Source organism: Panthera uncia (assembly GCF_023721935.1).
Source record: "Panthera uncia isolate 11264 chromosome D3 unlocalized genomic scaffold, Puncia_PCG_1.0 HiC_scaffold_8, whole genome shotgun sequence".
Taxonomy (NCBI): Eukaryota; Metazoa; Chordata; class Mammalia; order Carnivora; family Felidae; genus Panthera; species Panthera uncia.
In genome coordinates this window covers 73,872,033-73,891,774 of record NW_026057586.1, presented here as the reverse complement: position 1 = coordinate 73,891,774, position 19,742 = coordinate 73,872,033, and the positions used below count along the sequence as shown (strand labels likewise).

General features: G+C 55.0%; 1 protein-coding gene and 1 long non-coding RNA gene across 7 annotated transcripts in view; one reads left to right on the top strand and one right to left on the bottom strand.

Annotated features, from left to right (window-relative positions):
* The first annotated feature begins 1,377 nt into the window (after nt 1-1,377).
* Nucleotides 1,378-13,451, top strand: LOC125914071 (uncharacterized). Of its 3 annotated transcripts, none has more exons than XR_007455190.1 (3): nt 1,378-1,706; nt 3,320-3,421; nt 13,144-13,451. It is a non-coding gene; the product is annotated as an uncharacterized LOC125914071 (long non-coding RNA). The 3 variants fall into 3 exon arrangements; XR_007455191.1 differs by lacking the exon at nt 13,144-13,451 and adding an exon at nt 3,858-4,274; XR_007455189.1 differs by lacking the exon at nt 3,320-3,421.
* The window catches only part of SSH1 (slingshot protein phosphatase 1), a 63,410-nt gene continuing 49,435 nt past the window's right edge, over nt 5,768-19,742 (bottom strand). For all 4 annotated transcript variants that reach the window (XM_049619194.1, XM_049619196.1, XM_049619195.1 and 1 more), the window contains 4 exons: nt 19,246-19,392; nt 17,461-17,661; nt 14,600-15,167; nt 5,768-11,826 (listed from right to left, as the gene is read on the bottom strand). In XM_049619194.1, coding sequence (XP_049475151.1) covers nt 10,588-11,826; nt 14,600-15,167; nt 17,461-17,661; nt 19,246-19,392 — 2,155 coding nt within the window. In that variant the 3' untranslated portion in view covers nt 5,768-10,587. The remainder of the gene's footprint in view (nt 11,827-14,599; nt 15,168-17,460; nt 17,662-19,245; nt 19,393-19,742) is intronic.

Here is a 19,742-nt window from a genome sequence, read left to right as displayed (position 1 = left end):
TCCCTTCTGGCTGGGCTACCCGGGTAAATCATTCAACTTCTGAGTCTCTTCACCTGAACAATGGTGATGACAAAGCCACCTTGTCTGGTATGGCTCAAGACTTGTCACCTGTTATAACTAACGTTATGATCTCAACTTAGCTGCCACTGCAGGGCAGAGAAAGTGGGCAGAGGGAAGAGGTGTGGTACCACTGAAGTCTGGGCCCTGGGCAGGCCCAGGGAGAGTGCTAAAACTCTTGGAGGGCAGGAACACAGGCAAACGAGGTGGGGGGGGGGGGCCCAAAGGCCTCAGACAGGGTGTGGCCTTCATAAGTCTAGGGCCAGAACCATGACCTCAGCTGGACCTCTGGGGCTTCCAGCAGGAATGAGGTCAGCACTGGGGGCGTGTGGCCTGAAAAAAGGAGTGGACCTGACGAGGTGTTCAAGAAACTAAGAGAAGCAGCAAAGGGTGGGGGTGGTGGGGGTAGTGGAAGATTCTGGGCTTAAAGCTCTCTAATGTTGGTATAACCTGGATTCAAATCCAGATCAGACACTCACTAGTGACCTCAGGCAGGTCACCTACCTGAGCCTCTGTTTTCTTCCTGTAGAAAATGTGTTAATACCTGCATTCCCAGCTGGACGTACGGGATCAGATTTTAACAGGTTTTTGTTGTTGTTGTTGTTGTTGTTGTTGTTGTTTTGTTTTTTTTTTTTTTGACAAATACATGTATAGCAAGTACCATGGGCCTTTTATGCATGCGTATTTTTAATGAGAGGTATGTGGCTCAGCCGCTGGCTCATGCACCAGGAGCGCAGCTATTGTCGCTGTGGACATCATGTGATTTTGATACAATGACTGTGTTTTACTTTCTAATCAGGAAAAACAACAATAACAACCAGGAAAGCAAATTCCATTTTAGGAGCGGGATGGGGCCTAGGGCAGATCTGGGAGCCCGGCTGTGAGCGAGCTAGACCAGGATGAGAATTCGGGGCAGTCGGGGGGCGGGGGGTGGGGGGGGTGGTGAGGAGAGGAAGGGAAGCCCTGCTAAGGCTTCGCGCTGGCCAGCGATCTTCTCCCAGGATCTCCAGGAAGAAAACTGGGAATCGGGAATTCTTCCCTACGGGGCCGAGTCCCTGGAAGCCTCCTAGACACAGTGTGCGCATGTGTGCGCGCGCGTGCGCGTGCACGTGTCGCGGGGAGGTGGCGGGGGTGCCGGGGAGGTTTCCCAGATCACTGTCCGGCTCGAGTCCTGCTCGGTCTCGCGCGCTCTCAGCCCCAGCCTCCCTTGCCCGGCCCCGGCCCCACTGCCAGCCGCCGGCCACAGCCGTTTGTTGTGGCAGATGTTCGGCTGTGCCATGGCAACGCCAGAACAGGATGTACCTCTGGATCGCGGCAGGGACCAGCCCACGCTCACGGGCTGCCCACGCCGTTCGCTTCCCCGGAGGCTTGTTGTGAAGAACCACGCGGGTCCGGGTCGGGGTGGGGGGACGGACGGTGTTTGTATCTGGAGAGAGGCAGAGGCAGGGTCCTCCGAGGGGTCAGGGCGGGGGAGGGGGAGCGTATGTGCGCGCATCCCAGCCGAGTACCTACCCGCTCTGCCCTCCAGAGCCGTGCACAGGAGGCAGGGTGGGGAGGAGAGCCGTCCATCAGCGGCGTCTGATCTGTGGGCGTCTGGCCGGAGACCAGCGTCCTCCCCGCTGGAGGATTACTCTGTGTCGGGGCCCGTGGTAAGTACTTTATGTAACAAGTAACAGTACGATTCGGGGGCACGTACTTTGTGCTCACCTTTTATCACATCACTATGAGGTTATTTTTGTTCTTCGTCTTAAGAAACTTGAGTCCCAGGGAGGTGAAGTCACTTGCTCCAGGTCACAGAATAGGTGAGTCAGGGAGCTCGTACTGGGACCCCGGCCTGCCTTGTTCCGAAGCCCTTGGTTGGAAGGGGGATCCTGCCGGGGCTGGCTACATGATTAGCAGGGCCCAACGCAAAATGGAAAGGCCTGGCCTTTGTCGAGGAATTACGGGGATTTCAGAAGAGCGATAGCGGAGACTTAGGCCAATCGCGATGCCCCGGTTACTTGCAGAGTCCTGTGCCGCCGACCACGAAGCCAGCCCTGGACGCTGCCCTGCCACGCCAGATGCTCAGAGGGTGGGCCTGAGCAGCCTGGAGAAGCTCACAGACCAGGGTAGTGAGGCACTGCCATCCGGGATCTCCCTGTCCCTTCCCGGCCGTGCTAGCTCATCAGAGGGGCCCAAAGACCTTCCCCTGCAAAATGCCTAGCCCAGTCCCCTGGAACCAGGAGCCTGGGAGCTTGTCCTGCAAATCGTAGCTCAATAGAAAAGCATCCTTTCATTAGCTCTTTATGTTTCCCTTTTTAATTTTATTTATTTTTGTAAAAGTTTTTATTTAAGTAATCTCTGTACCCCCACATGGGGCTCCAATTCGCAACCCTGAGATCAAGAGTCACATGCTTTCTGACTGAGCCAGCCAGGCGCCCCCCCCCCGCTTTTTAAAATAAAAGTAACACAACCCTGCTTGCTGCACAGATGTTGGAAAATAGGTAAAAGGAGGAAAAAACATAAACCTTGAATCCTACCTGTCCAACTCCATTTCCGTTAGCAGGTGGTATATTTCCTTGTCTTTTGCAAGAGGGTTTTCTGTCAGGACCCCCCAGGGATGAAACAGATGGCCTCCTCTTTGTCCCCAGGGCATGACACATGGCAGGGGAGCTGAGAATGGGGGAAGAATGCAAGAATGGATGGATGTGATAAAGGGACCTGGCTTGGGTGACCTTTCAGATTCTTTTGGACTCTGAACAACTCAGGATTCTTAGAGTCATAGCTAATGCCCCGTATTGACCTAAGTTTCAGTCAAATGTGCCAAGCCCTTGCTGGGGTCCAGGAGGTGACAGACACTGCCCTTGCCCCGGAGGAACTTGGTTTAGGCAGGCATGGGTGTCCCCAAACTTTCTAGGCCTTGGTGAATGAAACTAGGGTTCACTGTCACAGCGTGTTTCATTCATTTGCTCACTCGTTCACAATCATGAGGTATTTATTGAGCACCTGCTATGCTGAGCATTGCACTAAGTACACGGTGGGCTATTATCTTTGGGGAGAGGGTGGTGGGGTAGAAAGTAGATGAATTTGGAGTCAGACACCCTGGACCTCTGTCCCTTTCTGGCTGTGGGGCTCTGACCCATACTCCCTAACCCTCTGAGCTTCCAACCCTCATTTGTAAAACGGGCTCATGTCTGCTGTGCGGACCACCGCTTGTCAGTAGTAGGTGCCCGGTGTACGTTACTTCCTTCCTGCCTCCCTCCCCTCCGTCCCTCCTGCCCAGTACCAACAATAACGGCCACCGTCGATTCGGCGTGGACGGCGTGCCAGGCAAAAGGGGGTTCCGTACATTATCGGCTAATTCTCAAATCACCGGCTCCGTGAGGTAGGTAACATTGTTCTTAACCCATTGATATCCGATTTCAAAACTAGAGGGAGCTCACCACCTGCAACATACCACCTGCAGGAGAACGTGTCTCTTAGCACCAGGGTCCCCTGCATCCTTTTCTGTGCCGGGAGGCTGCTTGTGCCAACACCAACATTTTATCTGCTGGAACCGTGTACAACAAGACGACTTTCAAGCTGAAATGGGACCCTTTATAGATATACTTCAGGATGCACGAGCAGTTTCCCTTTAAAGGCAAAAAAAAAAAAAAAAAAAACAAAAAACAACAACCCAAAAATGGTGGCTACGCCTTGGGCAAGAGACACACACCTTATGTTGTCCAAATAGCCTTTGGAGCTGGACGTAAGTCAGATTTCCCAGGGGCGGGAGGGAGGCTTCATTTCTGACTCCTGTGCTTTCTTGCTGACACCTATAGGGAGATCAAGAATGCAGCTTCAGCTTGCTTCTTGGCAAGGTTTTAGGTGGGGAAGAAGCAGTACTGACTGGCTTCACCGCTTTCCACATGTGACCACGGGCAAATCACTTACACTCTGCAGGCCCGTCTCTTCACGCGTAAACTGCGGGTAACATCAACAGGGCTGTCTGAAGGACTCAGTGGGACTCCTTCCGTGAAGTGCTGGGTACACAGAAGGACCAGTAGAATCTGCTCCCTACCGCTGGGGCGCAGGGTGCGTGGCTGGTCTTTCCTGGGCAGGAGACGTCTTTAGGAAGGGCTTCCCCTCCCACTGCCTTCCGAAATGCCGTTCTCCAAGCTCTGCCTTCTGGAGCCCCCTCCAAGCATCTCGCCAAGAGGGGCTTCTCTGGGCGTAAACACAAACAGGCAGGAGCGTCTTCGTGTGCAAAACTACCCCCCCGGCTGGAGGCGTGATCTGGGCTCTCACTCCACCTCAGGACTGTTACTCTTGGGGGTGAAATCGGGGTAAAGTCAGCCAATTGTAGGAACATTCTGCCAGGGCCCTGGGTAAATGAGTATCTGGTGGGTTTTGGCAACACCCCCGCATTCTGTTAGAGGGATGTGGGTGTTGTCTCTAGAAAGCATGCATGGAATGTGATTGTAACCAGCTAAGTGGAAGCCTGCTCCACTGTGTCACATTCTTATTTTGATGGTGTTTGAACTTGGCCTTTAGAATTCCCAGGGAATCCATCGGGAACATACAGAGTGCTGGGCCCGATCCCTGGGCTCTGATTCATATCTGGAGCCTGAAGAGAATTTATGAGGTGTCTCCAGCCTTGCCAACGAAGACTGTCCTGAACCATGACCCTCGGTGGTTTGATTTCAAAAACATCTTACAGAAAGGACTGCCCCGCAGCTTCCTGGCGTGGCCCCTGAGAACCACCTCCCCAGAACTTCTGCTTTGATTTCATACTCAAGAAGCAATTCCTGACCATAGTTTGGCTTCAAATGTAGATTCGCCTAGAGGACTCAATGTGCTAATTGGCAAGGGAGAGTAATCTGACCTGCTTGACGGCTAATAATTCTTGTTCTAAAGTGATCAGCTTGCATTCCGGTTTATCCATCTGTCTTCTGGGAGTCCAGGTGACAGACCCAGCAAGCCGGGGTGAACTCAACAAAGTATTTCGTGGATCCACAGGCACTGGAATTCAGTGGTCGCGCCAAGGTCCCTGTGGCAGACGGTGCTGCCCACCAAGCACGTGTGCCCGCACACCTCCCGGCGGTCTGGACGTGTGATGTATTGCGTCCAAAGGCCGTGAAGAATGAGAGTCCCCATGCTCTTTCCTCCGACTGCACAGCCAGAAGCAAAGAACACCAAGATAGCACAGGGTTTAAAATGCCAAGTAGCTCAGCTTCGTGAGTCACCAAGGCTGGAGAGCCACCCAAAGGTCCTGACCTGCCATGGATTGTGACCTGGGCGTGAGATAAGCCTCTGTTGTGTGTAGCAACTGAAGTTCCCTGGGATTCCTGCCTCGGTCACTAGCGATAATTAGCCTCCACAGTCCCCTCCCCCGTGACGTGTGGCTGGCATAGCTTAGGTGGGTCTGAGGAGCACACGCTAGTTAGCTGTCTTCTGCTTGTGCAAGAAGAGACACCAGCCAGCGTCCAAGTCCCATGACCACCCGCAAGTGGGCCTGTTCTTCCTCACTGACAAAACCAGGAGGAAAACCAGACAATTCCTGGAGGAGCTCACATTTCTGCCCTTGGTTCTTTCTTCGGTCTAACGTGTCTGGGTTTTTCGTACAGGGCTTAGCGCACAGTAGGTGCTCAGTAAAGACCGGCTGTCGGGATGACGCAGCTATGTCTGACTGTCTAGGCAAGGATTGAAGAAGCAGTTTCCTTCTGCACAAGTTCATAGGTCATCAAACACGTATAAAGAAAAAGTTTATTCTCATCACGAGAAGCACACGAACTATTACAGTACGCACCAACAGAAGAAAAAGTGCGTTATGCATCTTCTACTGCAAATTCACAGTACAAAAGATACTGCCTTTTAAATATATATATAAAAAAACAAGAAGAAAAACAATATAATAAAAAAAAAAAATCATCGATACCGTAATGCAACACGCTGGAACCCACTGGCAGCTTCTGAAAACCAAAGAACTTATCTTGTAGAGTTCCTGATTTTGCAGGGGGTGGTGCCTGCACCTGCGTTTTGTTGCAGAGAGCTCAGGACACCGGCATGGGGGGAGACAGGGTGGTAAGAGATCTCTATGAGACAGTACAATCGTGTGACGGGCGGGATGCCACCCCCCAGCTGGCTAGCAAGCCAAATTCCGTGCTTTCCTTGCAACTGTGGGGCGCGGCGTGAGCCAGCGCCTGCCTTGCCTGCAGGAACCCCTGATGCTCTTGGACACCTGCAGGTCCCCCCACCCCCACGCACGACCACGCAGCAGATGAGCACATGCGTGGGGCAGGGCGAGCTCCGGCCCGCACGCCAACCACCACCGACAAGGCAAAGGTCCAATCACAGGTGAGAGCTTAACAGTTTCCCATAAATACACAGTATTCGTAAACTATTATTAAGGCACTCAATTGTAAAACAACAATTACAGTGTCGGAAGAGGGGGGAGGAAGCAGCCACCTTCTTGTGTGGCATGGCCAACACAAAGGACCTCGGAGGGCTGGAGGGCTGGTTATAAAGACTCCTATTTAAGAGACTGACTGAGGCCAGGGCACCGGCTGCAAGACAAAAGGTGGTCACATCCAGGTCTGCTGTGGGGACCGCTGCACAGCCCCACTCCCGATGGGTCAAGGTGGTCCGCTTCGGACTCGGGGGACACGGCATGGATGTGGGTGGGACAGAAGTGGCCCACAGGATGATGTGATTCAAGCTGTAGATCTGTCGATGCGGCGTGAACTCCTACACACGGGGATTCGGTGACGGAACGCACACAGTAAGACCAAGTAGCTGAGCGTGGGGGTCGATCAACTACCTGGGTTTGGCATGCAGCATCGGCAAGAACCTGCGGGGTGGGAGCAGAGCAGGTGAACCTGCACCATGCTGTGTCACAAACTCCTTAGCCTGCCTAGTGCTCCTGTCCTCGCTGTGTCTGTGGGAAGCCCCGCCAGGTGGCAAGCCAGAGGAGCGCTGGGTGAAATGTATGCCAGCACCGGGCATTTCCTGTCAACGGAGGGCACGTCTCTCTTCGGACACCTTGGGTAAGGTTACTTCTATGACCTTGACGATGTAGCATTTCTTCTCACTGGGGAGAAATGGTCCCAGGGGAGCAGGGCGAGTCATGAACCTTCTGGGATCTGGCCGGTGTGGAGAGACAGGGGTGCCTAAGTCCAGGGCTGTCCTGAGGAGGTTAATTCTGTGGCATCCTCTGGGCTTATCCAGGAGGCAAAAGGCTCTAGAAGGGGCTGGAATGGTTTTTGGCGAGAGGTATGGGGTGGAACAGAAGAGGCTGGCACAGTGCAGCCATCTGTGAGCAGCTAGTGAGCGATCTCATGCATGACGGACAGGGTACCGCTACCCACTACCCAGGAGCGTGCTGTTGGGCACCCAGAGCTCGGCATGGGTCCCCACACTGTGAGATCAAAGCAGCAGGGAATGCCAAGAGTGGGCAACTTTGTTCTCAAGTTCACGCGGTGATGGACATCGCTCCAAGGCCCTGCAGTAGCTACCCGGCCAAGAAACTGAAATCGGCATTGTCAGATCATGACCAGGGGGTCCTGTGGTTTCTCTCTCCGTGACCAGTTTCCCCCGAATACTTAAAGCTTCACAAGAAGACCCTCCCCGCCCCGAATCGATGCAAGATGAACATCTGGGGAAGCTGAGTCTAACTTCTGGCATGCCACAGGAATTAAAGCAAAAGAGAGAGAGGCGAGACAGTACGTGAAAAGCAGTTCAAGGCTCAGGGAGATTATCAAGCTGACTTAGAAAACTTTTGCTCTCTGTTTCAGCAAGGGCGTTCTCCGAAGAGGGTGGTCACCAAAACCAACGACTTTCACAGCAAAGACCCCGCCTCTAACTTGTGCCACCCGTGTTCAGAATTCTCGCCATCAGCAAGGAAGACGAGACAGGGCATCGGTCAAGACACGGAATGTTGTGTGGCACAAAATTCCTCCTCCAGGGGCCAGCGTGAGCCTGTCTTTGCCAGGGTGCCCCCAAGCCTGGCGGGGTGTTCTTGCTTCTCTGGGTCTGGGAGAAAAGCTTTGATCCTTTCCTCCAGGCCAGAGTGGTAGCCATTAAATCAAGAGGGCTTCATTTTGCTCTGATAATGGGGACTTGGGCCCTGGTCTGTGTAGACGCTGAAAGGCGAGCCATGCTTCTGAAGACAAATGGGCAACCGGAAGCCAAAGACTCATTCAAATTCCTAATCCTCCTCCTACACTTTGAAAATTAAAAACATCCGGTTCTCACACACAGACCTGGTCTTAAAAGAGCAACCCAACCCTGTCAGCGTCAAATCTAAAGGATTATTTTGACACAAAAATTGAGCCACCACATGAAATTTAATTTGGCAAAACGTACTGAACTTGGTATGTTTTTTGAGAATATGTTTCTTTTGGCCAGGGTGGTGGCGGGAGGGGGGGGGGGGGCAGGGTACCCAAAAGGGTTTTCAGGAAGAAGCAGATAATCACCTTTTAAGGTGGTTTGGATTGACAGGTGGGAAAATAAATTCCTATAAAGTAACGTAATGTTAGAAAAAAAATAATAAAAAATAAAAATAAAAAAGAATGCCAGAGAGGAAAAGTTCCTGGAGAGAGCATTTTTGCACAGACTCTACCCACTAGTTGGAATGTGGATCACCCTTGTTCCTGAAGATCCTTCCCGGAGTGCTCTCGGGGGGCCCAGGTCTGACCAATGTAAAACGTAAGAGGGCGACTCCTTCGCCCACTTTTGGAGCTTGGCTGGGCCCGGGAGGCTTGTAGTTTCACTGAACCAATCTGGCCACCGGCGGAGAGCCAGCTATACTCCGGGAAAGCTTTGGCCAGCAGTGCCCTCGCACCTACACAGTGACCCTACCCTGCGTGAGAGCCGCGGGGGGGGGGGGGGGGGGGGGGGGGGGGGGACTGGCAAGGTCTGGGTCGGGAGAAGGCAAGTGTTTGGCCTGAGGTGTCCAAGAGGCAGGGAGGGCCTTCAGATTCGCCAGTTTTGTTCTGGAGCCCCGAGGTGTCGAATAAAGCCCAGGGTCCGCAAACTTTATAAAGGGCTCGAGGGTGAGTATCTTAAGCTTCGCTGGCTACCTGGCACCTGTTGCGTATTGTTATTTTTTTGTGACCTCTTAAAAATGTTCTTGGCCCATGGGTCCGTACACCAGTTTTCTGCCTCCTTGGATGAAACCTTTCTGCCTTACCCACCGAGCCTCTTTTCTCGCTCTCCAAAATATTTTAACAGGGGCTCCGCACAACACCTGCGGAGCCCCTCCCCCCCCGCCCCCCCCCCCCCACCCCCCCCCCCTCCAGCCCGGAGCCAGTGACAGCATGTCGTGTGCAGCTCACTGGATTCTGAAAGGGGGCTACCTGGAGCTCAGGCCGAGACGACAGACCTCTCCTCCGCTCTGGCCTCACCGCGAGGAAGAGCCAGAGAGAAACAGGAAGCAGTGTCCTCACCTAAGGAAGGGGCAGCTGTAAACATCTGGGAAGCTTTTCCATCATCTCGTTTCTCTGAGGAGCTGCTGCAGAGTCGTTCCCCAGGAGGGAGACCCCCTCTGCCTCCCCAAACACGCTCCTGTGACCCAAGGAACCCGAGGGCAGGTTCGATCGATCCAAGCAGGACAATCGATCCAAGTGGCAGCACCACCGTCCCCACCAGATGCTCAATCACTTCCAAAGCCTCAACACAACCGCACCGGGTCCAGCAGCGGATGAGAGACCCGCAGTGCGTCGTGGGTCCTCCTCCCCAGGTTGGGGGCACTTTAAACTTTGCCATTGGCAACGACCAAGGACGTCACGTACGTTCCCGCCCCCCCGCCCCTCGCCCCGGCGCTGGCCAGACGCGCATCACTCAGCGGTAACAACACAACCAGGACAAAGAAGTCAACCGTACGGATGATCTCCACGCGCCATAGAGTTGGTTCAACAACGGCACTGGACGACTTCCTGTTAACTTTACCTAGCGGCGCTTGGTGCGGTCGACTTAAAAGTCTTAACGCTTTTTGGGGTGGTTTTTTTTTTTTTTTTGGTGGGGACCAAAGAAAAAATTCTCTTTTGGAAAAAACCTTTTCTGACACAGCATCATTCCCTGGAACGAGCCTGGGTCACTATTGTATCTTAAAAACAAAAAGCACAGCAAGAACAGAGGTAGGACTTAATATTGCCATCCAAGGGTTTCCCCGCGAGGGCCTGAATGAGCTAGGGACGTGCGCGTGGCGACGGAGCCATCTCGGCTCCCGGTCTTCCGCACAGTGCCAAGGGAGTACTTGCGATGTGTCTGCACATCCGTATATGCTTTTTTAAAACCGGATTCTTCCTGAAACCACAGGACTTGGGGATCAGGGTTTTGTATCTACTGGCCGACGGCTTCTGGCTCTCCAGGGCCACACAGCTGGCTTCTTCCCCCTTTCTTCTTGTGCTACGTTATTTTTTGTCTCTTCCCCTCCTCTCTGTGGCAAGAGGGGGAAAGTCCGAGCGTCCACTGTTTAGGAGAAATCAAGATACAAGGGGCTGACCAAAACCCCCGGTGAAACGCACGGAGGGATCACGTGATGGTGTCCGTCCAAATGCAGCGAGAGGCGGGTCAGCTCCTGCTCATCCACAAGGGGCTTCTCAAGTTTTCTGAAGCGGGTTTCCCTGATGGCGGAGAGGTTGCAGCTGGGTTCCTTGGGTTTGCCCGGGGCTCACACGAGAAGGAAGGCTCGCCCAACTTAGCGTCCCGGGAATCGGCGAGAGTGGACGTGTCCACCTCACCGGACAGGTCCTCCGTCGAGAAGTTGAGACTTCCGAGCTTGGCCAGAGAGTGTGAGCGTTTCAGCGGGGACGAGACGGTGAGGCCCGCCAGCCGGAGACGGGTCTCGATCTCCTGCGTCCGCTGCTTCACGAGCCCGGGCTTGCCTCGGACGCTGTGGATGCTGTCGCTGCTGGAGCTCCGGGTCAGGTTGGAGCTCATGGAGGAGGAGGTGGGGGTGTAGCAGATCGTCTTCAGGAAGTCTTTTGAGAAATGACTGGTGTGATCCAGGCGGCAGAGGAAGGGGGTGGGACTCTTGAGTGGGGCTCCTTCGAGTGGAGCGGGGAGGGCCTCTGACTTCTCGTCACTCCCAGAGAGGCGAGGCAGCGGCAGGGGCCCCGGCGGAGCGGGGTTCTCCTCGGGGATGCTGGCCTCCAGCCTGCTGGTCGTGCCGTCCCTGGAGGGAGAAGCCGGGTCTGCGGGCGTGCCCTTTAACCTCTCCAGTTCTTTGGTGTGCTTCCGGACCAAGCCCGCCTTCTGCAGCTGAATGATGGATTCCTGGTGCTGCATCAAGTAGCTGTTGGTGGTTGGTTTCTCAGCTTCTTTGCTGAACAGAAGCCGCAGGTCCTTGGCTGGCTTCGGATCTTTCTTGGGTGGGGATTCATCCTTCGCCACTTCCATGCTTGGAGGGTTCTTATCACAGTGAGAGTTCTTCAAAAGGAGGGACTTTGGCAGGGCTCTTTGGGTTTCTCTGGAAGGTTCCGAAAGGCTAGCTGGTGGCTCTGGGGCAGCTTCGGCCCCAGAGCCACCACCGTCTGACCTCCTCGAGCCTGCTGGTGGTAGGAAAGGGGGACTTTCACTTGGGCCAGAGCCCAGTCTCTCTAAAGCTCGGGCCCTGCTGGACGTGTAGGCCACAGGGGAAGATGTGAGGTGGGGCAGGAAGGTCGGCTGGGTGCAGATGGCGGGGGCACCGGGGTTCTCGCCCCGCTCCCTGAAGGCCTCAGGAGCCCCGCTGGCTGTAGGGTACATACAGTCGGCACAGGATTTGTAGGAAGGCTTCACCTTGTTAAGGATCCCGAATATAGCATCGTGCTGAAAGGAGACGAGAATGTGGTGAGTATACGGTAACGGGCCAGTGGCCACAGAACATGAGGAAGGCGTGGGGTGGGGCTGGGGCAGGCACTGGAGAGGGAGCCCCCACTTCAGTCAGTGCAGGAACAGAGGCCTCTCAGAACCCCCTGGGCCATGAACAGTGGCGGTTAGGGATGCCGAACCAAACTTTCCAGAAGCTATGTGCCCACGATCCCGGGGAAGTCTCCGGCCACACAGCCAGCAGGGTGGTCAGGAGCAAGGCCTGCTCAACCCCACCTCCGCCATCTCACGTGGATGCCTCCCCCGTCCTTTCCCTCTCGGAACAAATCTGTGCTTGGGGAGTATGTGGCCTGCAAACGGGGCTCTGCCCTTCTAGCATGAATACAGCACGGCTCCAAAGAACCACCATGTAGCTGTGGACTGTGGTCTTCACAGTGAGGTGGCAAAAGGCAAAAATGGCTTTGGAAAGACCCTCTTAATCTTACCCACCCAAATACGGGTGCCCATAGTCTTGGATGAGGGAGCCAGGCTGAGGTGGTTCTTTTGTTTGTTTGTTTATTTATTTGGGGGGAGGGGCAGAGAGCGAGGGAGACAGAGGACCGGAAGTGGGCTCTGCACTGCGAGCACAGAGCCTGACACGGGGCTCGAACTCACGAACCACGAGATCAGGACCTGAGCCGAGGTCAGACGCTTAAGGGACTGAGCCACCCAGGCGCCCCTAAGGTGGGTTTTATGTACCAAGGGAGCACACATTTGTGATGTTTTCCGAGGAAAACCACCTGCCTCTAGGTCAGTGTGACCTGTGCCTCCACAGTGTGCCCTTCTGATGGGCGGGGCACCTGCTCACCTCCCTCATGTGCCCATAGGGCTGCTCCTATGGGCTGCGGTGGGGGAGGCCGACCCTCACCCCGACAGTGGTTTAGCTGTGAGATTCCCAAGCTGGTCTGAAACAAAGGCTTTTCGGCGAAGGGCTGATATTGTACGTTTCTCCCTGTGGCCTGCCACTGGCCCTGACCGTCAAGGGTTAATCCCATCCAGTGTCACAGACGTAGGTCCCCCAAGCTAAGAAGTCACGGGGTAGTCCAGTCCTGAAGGAATCCTAAGGAAACCCAGCCATGATTCCTCGAGGCTGCAGGGGAGCATATGGAGAGCGTGCGGTGGGGGAGGCAGGGGGGCCTGGTCTCCCGCAGAATCCTAGCCTACTCAGGACTCCTGGGGCCGGCTTCCAGGTCAACCAGTGAGACCAGATCACTCCCGACCTACAGCCTGAACTCGCAACCCGGAACTCTGATCAAAGTTTTCTTCTAAAACCTTCAGGACCTAACGTTCTAACACGTGGTGAAATGATCCCATGGTGGGAGATTTAACACCACCTTTCGGAGCCCGAGGAGCAACCAGCTGGGAGAGAAGTCACTCATCCAACTCCTACTTAGGGAGCACCTGTCACACATCATGAGCTGTATCAGGCGCAGGGGCTGCAAACAAGACATGGTCCCCGCCCTCAGAGGGTCTACTGTCTTCTAGTGAAAACGGACCAGGACGCTGAGTGAAGGCATAGTCTTACAGATGAACCCTCACCAACCTGGAGCCATAGCTCACAAACAAGAGTTGAACAAATGAATGAATGCTTGTGTCTTGGTCCTATTCCCTTGATCACGTCACCTGTTCAATCAAATTCTGGCCAGGGAAGGCAGGCTGTGTCCTTCACGTACCTTCTTACCCAAGCTGCTCGTCTCCTCCATTCTGCGACTCACCCCATGCCCTCTGAGACTGATGGAGGCACTACTGTCCTGGGCAGAGGTCTTACGTCCTCTCTCTTTATGGGTATTTGCTCTTTGAGGGAAGGGGGAGTGGCGGGAGAAACTCCTGAGTCAGGAACATGGCGTCTGGAATGTTTTATCGTTTGGAGGTCGGTGGTGGGTCGGCCCCACTTCATTCGTATTAAAAGGTGGCCAAGGCAAACCCTCTGTACGGGGGATGCTGGCACCTGCCGGCTTCCCGAGTGCTCTCGCCGTGGCGAGCCAGCGCAGAGTGAGGGGGGACGCCGAGAGTGGGCGGCACGGGACACCCCCCACCAACCCATCCTCCGCCCCTGGGCCGCTCGGAGGAGGGAAAAGCCTGGTGGAATTAATGATTTTCTGAGCGAGCGCCAGCTTGCCAAGACCTTGCTGCAGAAACCCACCACACAGGAGAGCCACAGGGGACTGCTGGAGTCGAGCATCCGAACAGTAGTCGGAAGACCAGACCCTTGATGATATGGAGCAGTTCCCACCGGTTTCTTAGAGGTGATATTGTGGTCGTGTCTCCACTGAAGCGACACATCTGGGATTTGTTTCAAGACAATTCAGAGTGTGGGGAAGTGAGGGAGGGTATGAAATAAGAATGGTCTTGTGTTGATCAACGTGAAGCTGGGTGCTAAGTCTTGCTTTCCATTTTATGTAAGGAAGAAATCGAGGGGCGTCTGGGTGGCTTAGTCAGTTGAGCGTCTGACTCCCGATCTCCGCTCAGATCGTTACCTCACAGTTTGTGAGCTGGAGCCCCGTGCTGGGCCCCACGATGACAGCACAGAGCCTGCTTGAGATCCTCTCTCTACTCTTCCCTGACTTGCTCAAAGTAAATAAAAAAGAAAGGAAAGGAGGAAGTCGAGCTGGAGGCGCGGCCCGAGCCGAGCCGTGACTGAGCGCCCCGCAGACCCCTGACCTGGGCACGCCTGCCCCTCCCCTCCGATAGCGCCCGCTGGCAGGGGGGCAGGACGGGCCAGCCCAGCGCCCACCTCGAAGTCCTCCGGACAGCTCCTCTTGCTGTTGTTGTTGTTCAGGTTTTCCCGGTTGAGCAGGCTTTGGTCCAGCTGGGGCGGGGGCCGCCCCCACCGCCCTGCTCCCGGGGCCTCCTCCCCTTCCATCTCCTCCACCTGGGGCGACCAGCCACTCCGGGCCTTGGGGCTCCCGAACTCCAGCTTCTTCTTCACCTCCTTCTCGCAGGGTCCGGAAGCTTCCTGGGGATGTGCGGCCGGCCTGTGTGCCTCGGTCGCCTCGGCTGCTTCCTCCAGGAGGGCGTCCCTCTCCAGGTCCTCCAGGTGGACCACGCTGCGGGTCTCGCCGCCGGGGGGATGCAGGAGGGGGTCTGAGAGTCGCCGGAAGCAGCAGGGGAGGGCGGCTCCTCCTGGGGCCCTGCTGTCTGGGAACCCAGGCTGGGCAGCGTCGTCCAGGCAGGGCAGCTGGGCCTCTGGGGTGCCGTCCAGGGTCTCCGGCAAGAAGTCCCCAGACCCTGCGGGGTCCTCCGTGGGCGGCTGGAGGCAGGTGTCGCCCTGCTGGCGCCACAGCTTGTTGTGTCGTTGTTTGCTGCGGGGGAGGAAGGGCAGAGGAAAGTCAGGGGGGGCCGGTGCCCGGAGGGTCCCCGGAAGAGGGGTTGCGGGGGGAGCCGGTGAGGGACAGCCCGAGGCCGACAGAGGTATCACTAGGACCCTCGGCCACTGGGGCGCACGTCGGGAGCCTTAATTGGCGTTGTCACACGGGGACTCTGCGGCGGGTAACGTGAAAGCAGTGTAGACCCCGAGGGTCAACACGGTCTTGGGGTCCCGTGTCATTCTGTGAACTCAGCCACTCTACTGCGTGTTTCATCTCCGTCTCGCCATCTGTCAACGAGGATGGGAATCCTCTCCTCCCCACACCGTAGGGAGGCAGTGAGGACGGCAACAGACAGCACATACAGATCTCACGCTGACCTGACTGTGTAAACACGGAATGTGCGCTAACTTGGGGCCACATCTGAAAAAACTGGAAACATGCATTTAGGTCAGAAAGATTACATGTGGGCCCCTGGGCGGCTCAGTCGCTTAAGCGTCTGACTCTTGGTTTCGGCTCAGGTCTCGATCTCGCGGTTTAAGAGTTCAAGCTCCGCACTGGGCTCTCGGCTGACAGTGTGGAGCCTGCTTCAGATCCTCTGGACCCCGCCCTCCGCCCCTTCCCCACTCGCGTGTGCGCGTTCTCTCTCTCAAAAATAAACATTTAAAACTAGGTTTTATAAAACTGTAGTAGTATTGTTATAACACATTTTTTTAAAATGTTTACTTTGAGAGAGAGAGAGAGAATGTGTGAGTGCAGGGGAGGGGCAGAGACACTGGAGGGAGAGAGAAATCCCAAGCAGAGCCCGACGTGGGACTCGAGCTCACAACCCATGAGATCATGACGTGAGCCGAAATCAAGAGCTGGACACTTAACTGACGGAGCCACCCAGGTGCCCCCGTTATAACACATTTTTAATGTAAGGATGAAAAAAAAAAAAGAGAAGACAAAAGTTTAATGTGAAATAAGGTAAGTCAGTCACCCCCAAGCACCTTAGGGCCACAGTAGCCAACAGCATGCGGGTATGCGGGTTACGGTGAGAGAAGCAAACATAAGAGGACAGCGTGAACTAAGGCCCTGCTGTCCGGCAGTGCACGGGAGCACCACGGCCATCCGTGACGGCTCTGTGTGCGCATTCAGGCAAGGCCGAGAGGGCCCCCAGATGGGGCTGCGAGTCACAGTCGGTGCCTTGTGGCTGTGAACTCAGCCTGAAGACCCCTGGTCAGGCTGCAAACTCCTGATGGTGCAGCAAGCGACTGAAGGGCCAAGGGAGAGAGCAGGACCACCCACCTCTTTCCCTCCCTCGCCTCCTCCCCCTCCTCCCCCCCAAACCCCTCCTCGTCGTCCCTGGGCCCCGCCCGGGGATCTGTCCAGCTGCTCCCTGGTTGGCAGCAAAGGGACTCCAGAGACGTCTAGGGCTGTCCTCAGACCCCGTTCAACCCTGCCGGAGCACTCCTGCTTTCTCACACGTGGCCAAGAAGCCAGTGGACTCAGCTTGTGGCCTCCTCACAATACCAGTCAGAAATAATCCAGGGAGGCTCCAAACCGCCAGAACAGAAAGGAGTCCCAGAGTCCAGCGGGGATCCGCCTTCATGGGGCCTCCCCACACAGGAGCCTTGGGAGTGCTCCCTCCCCTCTGCACGCACCCGCATGCGTGTGGGACAAGCTAACCTCGCGCACCTGTTCCTCCTCCCTCCCCCCCAACACGGGGGATAACCTGTACTCTGCAGACCTTTTCTGGACGGGGGTTAGAGATTTCAAATGTCACCGTGGGCCAGCTATGGCAAAGCACCTGCAAGGGCGAACCTGTGCACTGTTCACACAAATCTCAGAACAACCCTATCAGGGAGGCTTTAATCCCAAACTCAGAAGAGGACACCGAGGCTCGGCTCGAGGCTTGGGGAGATGGGCGAGCTCGCCCTGAGGGGCCCAGCTGGTCAGCACCGGGAGTATCTGCTCTGCAGCCCTGGGAACCGCCCCGTGGCGAAGCCTGGCACGCGGCTCGGCGCGAAGCAGATGCTCAGGAAACGGGGACGTCCACGTGCCTGTGCTGCACATGACGTCATGCCTTGGATTAGAAGCTGTGCACCGTTCCCTCCGGCAGCAAAACAGCTTTCTGTGTGTGCCAGCAAAATCAAACAGATCCCTCCTGGAAACCACTAATCAAACCCCAAACAATGGTTGTTTTCTCAGACCGGCACCGCACCGCCACCCCCCCCCCCCCGAAGCAGGGTTTTAGCTGCGGAGCCCGCTCGGTCCCCTCGATCCTTCTCAGCAGGCGGTCACCCACCTCGCGTCCAAGATGCCTTCATACTCAGACAGCTGCCTCATAAAGCCCGCGTTGGGGCGTGTAATGCTGCGCTTCTGCTTCACGTAGTTGTACGCTTTTTCCAGAGGCCAGCCAAACTCCTTCATCGCGTAGGCTATGACCGTGGAAGCGGATCGGCTGACACCCATCTTGCAATGCACCAGGCACTTGGAATGGTTCCTCCTGCAGGGGTGGGGCGGCGGGGGTGGGGGTGGGGGTGGGTGGAGGAGAGAGTCCAGAAATTTCAACAATTTCCTTCTCTCAGGTGTTCCCCAGTGGAGTTTTATAAACCCTGAAGTTATCTCCGTGCCCAGACCCCCCCCTTATGTCCTGATATTTGTGCAGCAGATGGCCACACACCCTCTAAAGGAAATAGCTTCGCTGCAAAATCAATTAGCACACAATGGGAAATCGAGATAAATCGGTCCCTGTCTTGCCAAGCTGTGCAGGGAGAGCTCCCAAACCGGGCCGCCTTCAGGGACAAAGTGGGATCGCTGGGATGGGCCAGGAGATCAGAGGCTCTTTTGCAGGAAGCCAAGGGGCAGCTGAAGGGACATCTGCAAAAGCCACACAGCTGTGACAGCAGATGGAGACAGGGAGCGGGTGACTGCAGACAAACGGGGTCAGCGCACTGAAGGCTGCAAGGCCCTCAGGAGAGCAAGATGTGCATCAGACGGGAGGGTCCAGGAGCCAGAGCGAGGGCAGCAGCCCCCTGGACTCAGACGGGGGGGGGGGAAGAACCCAGGCGGACTGGTGGTTTGCAGGGAGGCCGTACTGGCCCGGTCGGGGCTGATTTCATGGATACGGCAAAGCCGAGGATGGGGTTTCTCGACACCTCACCTCCTCGAGAATGGAAAGGGCTGGCAGGGTGGCACCTGGAAGCTTTATTTGCACAGCACGTAGACCCACCAGCCTGCCTGTTTACACTGGTAGCAGCTGGCCGGTCCGGTGGGTCCAGGCTCGCTTCCTAGACCCCGGGCTTCAAATTCATCCCCATTATGTGCATTTTGTTTTGTTGTTGTTGTTGTTTTTTTTTTGTTTCACTGCTGGTCTGAAATCTAACCCCCACCAAAAAATGCAAACAAACTGAGATTTGGTAAGGACGTGTTGCATAGCTTTGCCCCTGATGGGGTGCAAAGCAGAAGATGGGGTTTCTCTCGATAGCATCACAGAGGGTTTTCTCTCAGTGAGGCAGAGTTGTTCCATAAGAGAATAAGGGGAGGACTAAAGATGGGGGACACCAGTGACAGGCACGGGGCAATGGGGACCTCTGATGGTCTGCTCCTTTCCATGAATAGGAAAGTTGCATGAACACAGGTGCACAAGCTGGGCCATACCTTGGGGCACCTGCCTGAGCAGCTTTCTTGGCAGACGCAGCCCCAAAAGTGCCCAGAGTCCACATATGACCTGGCCCACCCCCCTCCCTCCTTTGGCTGAGCGACTCCCCAAAGGCAGAGCTCCCAAGAATGTCCACTTGGTGTCAGATCCTTTTCTGATACTACTTTTGACACCAACGACAAAAGTGGGGTCCCATGTCACGGTCAAGGATGGGGGAAACGAAGGCTCCCTGGGGTCCCCACCTTGAGATCAGTGACCGTGTCCCTTTGGTGCTACGGGTCCTGTGGTTTAAAACCAGAGGTCCACCACACATCAAAGGCTCCACAAACCGGGAGACGGCGGTGTCTGGGATTGCCATTAATTTGTGCCCACCCAGCATCTGCCAGTTTCCTCCTCAGACCAGCTTCTTTCGCTTCTCCACCCACTTACTTCGCTTTGTTTATAAAATGGTACGCCTCGTTCCAGTGGGCAAGAAGGTCTGTTGTTTCCTCGTCGTAGACTCGGATGTTATGATATGCAAATAAGCCAGGGAAAAAATTATCTATTTCTCTAGTGACATTTAAAATGTAGTCAACACTGTAATGAGAAAAAAATAAAGGACAAATTTGGAGAATCAGAATGAGGAACTACAAAGAACAAAGTAGCAGAAAAACTGAGCAAAGAAAAAATTAAATACATGCGCATAAAGGATATGTGTTTACGGTGGGGTTTTTGTTTTTCCTTAATAGTCATTAACACACATTGGTGTGCTTTCTAAATGCCCTCTGTGTGATGAGAACATATTATATTTAAAATAAAAAAAACATATTCCTTTATAAAAAACTCAGGAAAAAGAAAGTTCAAAGCATTGCTAAGCAATATGAATTCTGGAAAGCAGACATGTGTATTACTTAAATACATTTTGAAACGCTCTTGAAGTTTCAAAA